Source organism: Amphibalanus amphitrite, unplaced genomic scaffold (genome assembly GCF_019059575.1).
Source record: "Amphibalanus amphitrite isolate SeventyFive unplaced genomic scaffold, NRLGWU_Aamphi_draft 000070F_arrow, whole genome shotgun sequence".
Lineage (NCBI taxonomy): Eukaryota > Metazoa > Arthropoda > Thecostraca > Balanomorpha > Balanidae > Amphibalanus > Amphibalanus amphitrite.
In genome coordinates, this window is record NW_024881566.1 from 117215 (window position 1) to 127812 (window position 10598).

At 50.6% G+C, this 10598-nt stretch overlaps 1 protein-coding gene across 1 annotated transcript; it reads left to right on the top strand.

Annotated features, from left to right (window-relative positions):
* Window positions 1–197: 197 nt before the first annotated feature.
* Window positions 198–10315, top strand: LOC122379049 (actin-related protein 3-like). Its single transcript, XM_043360918.1, has 9 exons — window positions 198–606; window positions 4165–4345; window positions 4623–4779; window positions 5059–5216; window positions 5476–5624; window positions 7602–7770; window positions 8381–8599; window positions 9108–9191; window positions 9929–10315. The coding sequence occupies exons 1-9, from the start codon at window positions 563–565 to the stop codon at window positions 10022–10024; spliced, it is 1257 nt and encodes a 418-aa protein (XP_043216853.1). The 5' UTR covers window positions 198–562; the 3' UTR covers window positions 10025–10315.
* The last annotated feature ends 283 nt before the right edge of the window (window positions 10316–10598 follow it).

Here is a 10598-nt window from a genome sequence, read left to right on the forward strand (position 1 = left end):
GAAACGGCTGATAAAATCGTACCCCCTGATTCGAATGGTGTTTCGTTCGTTCCGATCGGGCCAGTATAGTTCCTGAGTTATAGAATGGCTGCAAGGGTGGCGGTCGAATAGTTTTGTCCCTTTTAGGCCTTCACATAGCTTATTGCAGCATTTTAGGGGCCACTCCCCTTGTTGCAAAAACAGCGCAGAACTGCGCCACTCCTTCCACTTTCATAAGAACTGTTCTATTCTGCTGCTGACATACAGTCGTGAGCGCTACTGGAAAGTTTACCATTCAGGACCCTTCTTTGGCATAAGTAGTGAACATTTAGCGGCTTTGTGAACACATTTTTCAGAATCAAATTGTTGACTGATAAGCAATAACGAAGCTAGGGCGCACTTGAGGGCGCACCCATTAGCATTTTCCGTAATTGGTGGGGTTCCTCTTCAGTTTCATATTTGATTGATGACTCATTAAAGGTATTTTCGGACCAACAAAGGGTCTATTCATCGTTTGAATAGACACAGTACTGTTTGCCTACTGTTTTATTGTTTTCTGTCGTCGAGTCAACGCCTTGCTACAATGACCGGTCGGCTACCGGCCTGCGTTATTGATAACGGAACCGGGTGAGTTATTTCATTTTTGACTGAAGATTTTTTAATGAAATTTCTAATGAAATTAGCTATAACTGCATCTAAAATATCAGATTCAATTGTGTTTATAATTATGGGGTTGGCTATCTTCAACATTATCAGCATACCTAGGTGCCCAATCTTCGGATGAATAAACTCAAGGTGATAAATACGGTAGTCATAAAGCAGGCGTCACACTTCCGTGTTAACGGTCGGAGGTCCGGTGACGGGCTGTGGCCTTGAGACGGCCGCCGGTTTATTACGTCACAAACGTACTATCGATGCAGAGTTTTCTATCGATGTGAGAGCTTTGATTTACGGAGCGGGGAGATGAAAATGACCAGCGCACAGCGGACGCAGGGAGAGGAAAGGATAAAAAAAACTTAGTCACAGCAGCGGACTCGCTTCGAATCCGAAGGTCACCGGTTCGAATCCCACCATGCCGTTCGATCAGCGGCCGACAGTCGCGAACTTTTTTGGGTGTGTGCGTGTTTTTTTGTGTGTAGAGGGCTGGGATCGGCAGTGTTGAGGGTGCTAGAGCTCACTGACTTGACCCCAATGCAGAGATCCTGGGTTCGAATCCCACCACGGCGTTACCTAAGCGGCCACTTTATCGTAGGTACTTTTTTAGTTTTATAGGATTGGGATCGGCAGTGTTGAGGGTGCTAGAGCTCACTGACTTGACCCCAATGCAGAGATCCTGGGTTCGAATCCCACCACGGCGTTACCTAAGCGGCCACTTTATCGTAGGTACTTTTTAAGTTTTAGAGGGCTGAGATCGGCAGTGCTGAGGGTGCTAGAGCTCACTGACTCGACTCCAATGCAGAGGTCCTGGGTTCGAGTCCCACCACGGCGTTACCGAGCTCTAGCACCCTCAGCACTGCCGATCCCAACCCTCTAAAACTTAAAAAGTACGATAAAGTGGCCGCTGAGGCAACGCCATGGTGGGATTCGAACCCGGGACCTCTGCATGGGAGTCGAGTCAGTAAGCTCTAGCACCCTCAGCACTGCCGATCCCAATCCTATAAAACTAAAAAAGTACCTACGATAAAGTGGCCGCTTCGGTAACGCCAAGGTGGGACTCGAACCCAGGACCTCTGCATTGGAGTCGAGTCAGTGAGCTCTAGCACCCTCAGCACTGCCGATCCCAGCCCTCTAAAACTTAAAAAATACGATAAAGTGGCCGCTGAGGCAACGCCATGGTGGGATTCGAACACGGGACCTCTGCATTGGAGTCGAGTCAGTAAGCTCTAGCACCCTCAGCACTGCCGATCCCAATCCTATAAAACTAAAAAAGTACCTACGATAAAGTGGCCGCTTAGGTAACGCCGTGGTGGGATTCGAACCCAGGATCTCTGCATTGGGGTCGAGTCAGTGAGCTCTAGCACCCTCAACACTGCCGATCCCAGCCCTCTACACACAAAAAAAGCACGCATACACCCAAAAAAGTTCGCGACTGTAGGCCGCTGATCGAACGGCATGGTGGGATTCGAACCGGTGACCTTCGGATTCGAAGCGAGTCCGCTGCTGTGACCAAGTTTTTTTATCCTTTCCTCTCCCTGCGTCCGCTGTGCGCTGGTCATTTTCATCTCCCCGCTCCGTAAATCAAAGCTCTCACATCGATAGAAAACTCTGCATCGATAGTACGTTTGTGACGTAATAAACCGGCGGCCGTCTCAAGGCCACAGCCCGTCACCGGACCTCCGGCCGTTAACACGGAAGTGTGACGCCTGCTTTATGACTACCATAAATACTAGGTGGCATCACAAGAGAATACTGACGTGCATTTTTTTAGGGTAAAAAATATTTATTAAAGGGACCCTCCCACCTTCAAAAAAGTTAATGAATTGGCACGAAAGTGATGTCGCTTGGTTCAGAAAGAGCGAAAACGAATATCTACCAAATTTCATCGAAAAATATTCACCGGTTTTCAAGATATTAGACTTCTACTTTTGTTTACTTTTTGGGATCTCCGCTGTTCCTAGAGACTTTATTTGAAAGTGCGGCATTTGTTGCGCGCAAAGCAGCATATACCACCGCGTGCTACCAAACGTTTTAGTAAAAGATTTACAAATCGTTAGATCTCCGCTGACGTCACAAATTCTAAGGGGGCATACCAATGCACTAGCCCCTTAGAATCCGAAAACTGCAAGTTTGAAATTCCATATCTCCAAATTAAAGCATTTGTCGATGTTGTGAGTGCCCAAACCGGTATTTGCAGGCCATGGCCACCAATTTGGCTATCTCAACTCAAAACTAATGTTAAGGTGGGAGTGTCCCTTTAAGTTTGATATTGAAATAATGCTTTTTGTTAAAGTGATTCCAAATCTTACGAAATGTCCCAAAACAATATAGTTATACCTATAGTTACCAAGGGCAAAATTCTTCTCAAACAGAGTGGTCCCTCTTTGGAATAGCCTCCCATCAGGAGTGGTAGAGGCAGATACAACAAACATTTTCAAGAAACAGCTCGATAAGTTGAAAAATGGGTACCAGTGGTGCTATCCTATCTGTCTGAATCCTGATCATTAGTCTCCAAGTACTTACGATGTGGGCACCTAATAGCCTGCCTAAATCAGCCCGCTATCCCTAATCTTAACTTATCTAAAAGAGATATCCTCAGAAAAAGGCTGCTATTCACACAATGACATCACACAAAACACGTTACAGGTTTACCAGTGACTGTGTCCTGAATGAACTATGAATTGGGCAATGGGCATTCATCAATATTTGCATTGATGTGGATATTACCTGTCCAACTCCAGAGTCCATGACAGTTACTGTCTCTTCTCACCTGGTCATCTCACCTGGTAGGGTTCTCCTTGCCTAGCAGCCATTAGGAAATGATAGCAGAAGTGGTGGGAACTCAGGTTCAAAGGACACTCCAGCTCACTAACAAACATTGCCCATTGTCAGTCGCAGTGTGGGTGGGGCTCTTTGATCTGAGCTTACCACCACACCACATGGTGGGCATAAGTTCCAGAGGAGAATGGTGAGAGCACAAAAGTATCGGATCATTTGACTGAACATTCACCATGGAGATGATCCAAGCAAGACATGACTTTTTACAAATAAATAAAATGTATGTTCTGGATTGATAACTGTTGCCTTTTGCAACAGCCCACAAAAGCAACAGAAAAGTTTCAAAGGGATTTCATTGTGCATATCAGTTTCCCTAGATTGTTGCATATTGTATCTATCAGATAGCCAGATGCCCCATCTATATCAACCAGGCTTATCTAATAGTATGTCAGTATGTCAAACAGCCTCTAATTGTTTGTCTTCTGGCCAACGATGATTGACATGAATTGGTTCTTGGTGTCACTAAGTACATAGTAAATAACATTTTATGCTTACATTGCTCATATAACAAAGCTGTTAGAAGTAAGAGGATTGAAAAGTCAAGATAAGCACTGCTTTTTCCAAAAGGTCCTGTGAACCTGCTGCATGATCTTGATGGTGTCCAGTTCACCATTCCTTTCATGACTGTATGACTAGGTATTGTCCTATCGGCATTGGTATTATTTTGAGCTGATACCCATGGTGCTGCAGATACACAAAGCTGGGCTTTGCCGGTAACAAGGAGCCCCAGTTCATCCTTCCCTCTGCGATCGCCATCCGCGAGTCGGCCCGTATCGGGGACCAGGCGGCGCGACGGCTCGGCAAGGGCGTCGAGGATCTCGACTTCTTCATCGGCGATGAGGCGTTCGACGCCACCGGCTATGCAATCAAGGTGAGTCCAGCTATAATCAGTGTGGGCTGTGGCGTCAGCTGGTGGTTAATAGTATAGTGCCTACTACAAGCTGTTATGTAACATGAACAATCTGTTAAAGTTAATTAATTTTCTCCTGAGATTCGTCAAAGTATAGACCTCTGTACAGCGGTGACCTCTGCACAAAGCATAGGCTGGTGTACAAAGGTCTGTGGTTAAAGTAAAAACAATTTAATAGTCTACGAATGTTCTCCGTGAGCGATGCGTCGCTGACCGTCGGCCGTCCGTCTGTCTCCAGTACCCAGTGCGGCACGGTATTATCGAGGACTGGGACCTGATGGAGCGCTTCTGGGAGCAGTCCATCTTCAAATACCTGCGGGCTGAGCCGGAAGACCACTACTTCCTGCTCACAGAGCCGCCGCTCAACCCGCCCGAGAACCGCGAGTATACCGCAGGTGGGTGTCCGAGAACACCGTTGATGGGTGTTCGGTGCAGGTACACCTCAGGTGGGCGTTGAAGCACGCAGCAGGCGGATATCCCAGTCTTCGCGGCTAGACGAGGTAGAAATGGGCTCGGTGTTGGTAAGGATTGTGAAAACAATGTCAGATGTTATCTGGGACGCCTGTTCTGGCCGATCTCTGTTGCTGTCTGACCACTCCCCGCCCGGCCTGTCTAGGCCCCGCTGACCGCTCCTTCGCTGTGGCCACCCTCTGACCGTCTCGTCCGGCCGCCAGAGATCATGTTCGAGTCGTTCAACGTTCCGGGCCTGTACATCGCCGTGCAGGCGGTGCTGGCGCTGGCCGCGTCCTGGACGAGCCGCCAGGTGGGCGACCGCACCCTCACCGGCACCGTCATCGACAGTGGCGACGGCGTCACCCACGTTATCCCCGTGGTGAGTAATAACTACGTGGATAAAATGGCTAATATCCTCACGTCGTCCATTTGTCTCAATTCTTTGGGATTTTCGTGCAGTGTATGTCATTGTGGGATCCGACTTAAGTTCCGACTGTGTTTGGTCCGGCTGTGAGTTCTAACTCTCTCCCGTTATCCCGTGTCCCCCAACTCTGAGCTCTGACTCGCTCTCGTTTTCCCGTTTCCCCGACTCTGTGTTCTGACCCTCTCTCGCTCACCCTCCTTTCCCCCGACTCCAGGCGGAGGGCTACGTGATCGGCAGCTGCATCAAGCACATCCCGATCGCGGGACGCAACATCACCTACTTCATTCAGTCGCTGCTTCGCGAGCGGGAGGTCGGCGTGCCGCCCGAGCAGTCGCTCGAGACCGCCAAAGCCATCAAGGAGAGGTGAGTGCCGCCGGACGCCCAGTGCTGTTCTAATCGATACTGCTGGGACAGTGGGGGAGGCGGCAGAGGTTAGTAGCACACCGGATGGGTTCTACTGAGGAGTTCCATGCTGGCCGGGTGCATTCGAAACATTAGGCATCGTAAAACAGCGCTGTTTTGTACTCGTCCCTGACCGGACATGTATGGTGCTCCGTAACCTAGAGGCTAGATGTGTGACATTCGGTGACTGGGATGGTGTTTTTCTTATCGATATTTGGTGCTATATAATTGTCCCCGGCCGGCGAAGTGTGGCGTAGATTGTATAACCTTTCCTAGCGGGCGAGTCGCCGGCTGCGGACACCGGACGTATCGGTGGGCCGGGACAGGAAGGGAGGAGCCGATAAGGGCAGCGGCCGACGCCGGCCACACGGGTATCGGCACGGCACGCCGTCACTGCAGGCCGGCCGTTTGACTGAGGACTGAGTGGACGACTGACAGCATATTTATATACGACTGAACGACTGTCAACATTGCTATCACCTGTCTGACTGCTATCATCTGTCTGTGTCTGCTGTCGTCACTGAACAAATACTGTTGTCTCATGGCCCAGTCAGTCACAGTCACTCTGGTTTGCAATCAGGATGAGGGAAATACCGACTTGTCGGTGGCTTCTGTATTTGACATACTGGGTGTCCCAAAAATAATGTCACACCTATCCAGCGTCAATTGCATGAAAATAACAAACATGAGAGGTGCGCTTTTCTTATATATGTATCGCACTCGCACCTTCTCCGTGATACGGGCAAGCATACGTTCCGGGACATCAGACATCAACATGTCCAGCTTCTGTGGACTGATCTTGGACCACACAGATCGAACGTTCCTGGTCAGCGTGCCTTCAGATTATTCTGGTGCCATTTTGATCACCTCTTACCGAGCGATCGCCCTAAGATTTTCTATCTGCGACAGGTCGGGACTATTTCCCGGTCATTTGTCCTTCTCCCAGAATGCTGGGAAGTTCGATCTGCACCAGTCCTTCGTCGTTCTAGCTCGATGAGCCGGGACGCCAACCTGTTGAAAGATGGCCCTGGACATGTTCAGCAGAGGTTTTCGGCTGGAAACGTGGCTTGGTGAGCCTCAGCTTTAGAAACAGCCTCCAGTACCGATGAACTGTCAGCTTGGAGACTGGATGACTGTTGGCAATCAGCCTCCTTGCCAGTTTTCTTGTTGATAAGCCCGTATTTAGCTCCGCACTTCGCGATGACGAGCTGCACTACCCGGCTGGCAGAAGTCTTGCTGCCGCGACCTAGCTTGTTCGCGGGCGTCTATCAGCTTCTGCCGCGTGACAACCAGCGCCAAATCGTGCGGCAACTCATGCCCAGTGTCTCGGCGACTTGGCCGTGGGTCATGCCACCGGCAATCATGCCGACTGTCCCGCTGCGGGACGATTTACTCTGCAGTTTTGCCATCCTGGACACCTGGTCCGCGCGCGCTGGGTACTGTCCAGGAAATGACCTCCGTACACCCCTTGACCGGTCAGGGTAACAACAATTTGAAGGTCACGTGACTAGAATGTAACCAATATGGTCTGGGAGCCAGTACCGGCGAAATCAAATTGATATTGCGCCGTAGAAGGAAAAATGAAGATTGTGAGAGGGTGTGACATCAATTTTGGGACATCCTGTAGTTACATCGTGCAGAATCTGAAATGTTCTTTGGCGGAAAGGGATGTACATATGTATACGTCATGTGTGTGTGGGAAGAGGGGGAGGTATGTTTTTAAGACTATTATTGGACTCGACTCCGATTTCCTATTTCGATCCATAATAAACATTGACGGTCCTCACTCCTGACCACACCAATCCATCAACACTGTGTGCCTCACTAACCACTGCGTTACGTACGGTTCCGTTCCCAAAGAACTTGCTGGCTTATATTTAATGTCCGGCGCGCCCTGCCCCTCTGGCGTTCGCGATCACCATCGCGTCTCGCCTCCAGGTTCTCCTACATTTGTCCGGATATCGCCAAAGAGTTCGCCAAGTACGACGCGGACCCGTCCAAGTGGATCAAGCAGTACCAGGGCGTCAACTCGGTGACCAGGCAGCCGTTCGAGGTGGACGTCGGCTACGAGCGCTTCCTCGGACCCGAGATCTTCTTCCATCCGGAGGTAGGAGAGTGGTCCGATGGCCAGTGAGACTTTCCATCCGGAGGTAGACCGTAGGGGTGTCCCGTTGACCAGTGTGAGATCTTCAATCCAGAGGTAGGGGACGATTGAGAGGTCTTCCATCCAGAGGTAGGGGGCTTGTCCCGTTGACCAGTCTGAGATCTTCCACGTGGAGGTAGGGGTGTCCGGGTGACTGATGACACGTGCTCCGAGACGCTACCTGTATGGCTGGTGTTGGACAAAGGCCGCTTCTGCGTGATTTGTACTCGTGAACATTTGGAACCAGAAACAAATATCTGATAAGATATCAAACATATGATTTCCCGGCTTATTCATGAATCTAATATTAGCCTGTCAGATAAAAATTAGTGTGATAAACGCGTAAACAGACTGCTTTGTACGCGGTTGTGGACATTTTGGTGTTTCGCCATTGGCATATAAAATTCATCGTCTAACGTTGTCTTTCCCATCGTATTGCCGCCGTTCACGTCTTGCATGTTACTGCATATGTTCCAGTAAAGTGATTTTGCCGGCTATTTTAGCTCGCAGAGGACTGACATTAGAAGTCGCATCTCTGAGTTCTGACACTCTTCTCCCGTACGTCTGTCGGCAGTTCGCGAACCCCGACTTCACGACGCCGATCTCGGAGATTGTCGACAACGTGATCCAGAGCTGCCCAATCGACGTGCGCCGGCCGCTCTACAAGAACATTGTGCTGTCGGGCGGCAGCACCATGTTCCGCGACTTTAGTCGGCGCCTGCAGCGTGACGTCAAGCGCCAGGTGGACGCGCGGCTCAAACTGAGCGAGGCGCTCAGCCAGGGACGCATTACGGTCAGTGGACGCCGCGGGGGACATGGGGAACGAGGGGGGGGGGATGACGACGGCTGGGGATGTTCTGTCTCGAGGCATTGAGTAGACCGGGCAGTCACTGAAAATGTGCAACGATGTAGTTCGGGAATGATCATGCTAATATGCTGGATTGATTGGACCTTACTGCTCATCCCATGGATGATATGCATGCTGTTTAACTGAGTATCTTTTTATGGAATGTGAAACTGCTGCAGCACTCCAGTCAGAAATCGTCTCAGGTGTGACCGGGCCTGTCCCAGGCACTGTTCACAGCCGAAGTCTTTCTATCTGTCTGTCTATCTTTGGTGTGATCTGAGGTCCGGTCATTCAGGTCTGGCCAGTATGCGTATAATAGTGTATGATCTGTAACCCCTTCGCCGGAACCCCGGTTCACAGCCGAAGTGTGTCTGTCTATCCGTTTATCTGCGGTGTGGCCCGAGGTCCATATGATCTGCTGTCTAACTCCCCGATCCCGTGCTCCTGTTCACAGCCGAAGCCGATGGACGTGCAGGTGATCTCTCACCACATGCAGCGCTACGCCGTCTGGTTCGGCGGCAGCATGCTGGCCTCCACGGTGAGTGAGCGTCCTCCCGGACACTCCATTCCCTCCCCAGCGCTCTGGCATCCTCAGCGCCCCTCCCTGTGTTGTTCCTACCAATGTCCCTCCCTTTGAAGGAAGAAAATATATCGTTTTTATCAGCATTATGGCACAGTTGTCAGTTAGACGTTCGTCAACTTATATCTAACGCTCTCGCATCGTTAAACTTTGAAGCCAAGTTTTGTTTGCTGTTGTTGTTGCTGTTTTAAGGCGTATCTAAAGCAAAGGCGGCCTGCCGTAAAATTAAATATACATATCTCCGTGTATCTCAGCCACTCCCCATTCCGTGAATCTCGGTCGCTCCTCATTTTCTGTACCCGGCCGCTCCCCGGTGTTTCGTGGGACAAAGAAGGGGACCGCACCTTCATGGTTATTGCCATAACGCTCTGTCCCGCTGCCCTAACGATATGACCCTTGACGCACTGCCCCCTGCCATGACGCTAATGTCCACTACCACTCTGTTCCCTGTCTTGCCGCCCTGTCCCGCTGTCTTGACGCTATGCCCCTGGCGTATGTTCTGCCCCTTCCCTGGCGCTAATGCCCCTGCCGCTGTGCTCCCTGTCTTACCGCCCTGTACCGCTGCACTGACACTCTGCCTCCTGCCGTGACGTTCTGCCCCGTGCCCTGATTTATGCCTTTTGACGCATGACCCCGTGCCCGGACGCTCAGTTTCCTGCTCTGACGCTCGTCCCCGCCCCGTTCTCCTCCGGCAGCCCGAGTTTTACCAGGTGTGCCACACCAAGGCGCAGTACGAAGAGTACGGGCCGAGCATCTGTCGGCACAACCCCGTGTTCGGCACCATGTCGTGAGCTGCTGTTAGCAGAAACGGACGCCGGCACAGCCGACCGGACCGTGCTGACGTGGCTGAGACTGATTCCTTTTCTTACACAATTTATAGCGTGTGGTGCCGGCCGCCATTCCACCTAGAGAGAGAGAGAGCGGCCGAGATGAGAGGAGCGAAGGTGATCATGGCGCGAGACTAGACTGGCTTTGGCGTGAAAAGCGAGCGGGGCCGCAGCCAGTGCTTTATTGTTAATTTTCGATATCAGCCGCCCTCATGTGATTCGAATATGTAAATGAATACATTATCCTGTATTAGAGGGTGTTTGTTTGTCGGGTACATCTGTCGCGAGACGGGGACGGGGTGTGGGATGTTTTCGCGAAACCACACCTGTCTGCGTTCTTGTCTCATTTCTGACGTCATGCGATCTTTTTAAGAGCGTCGGACTGTGAGTTTGTCACTTCGTATTACATCCGAAATCAGCACTGCGCGAGTGTTATATAATCAGATGGAATGTTCAAGATAAATCCCAGATGTATACAGACATTAACTGACATAAACAAGCATGTAATGACACGGAAGTGGCGCCACGGTGGAATTAT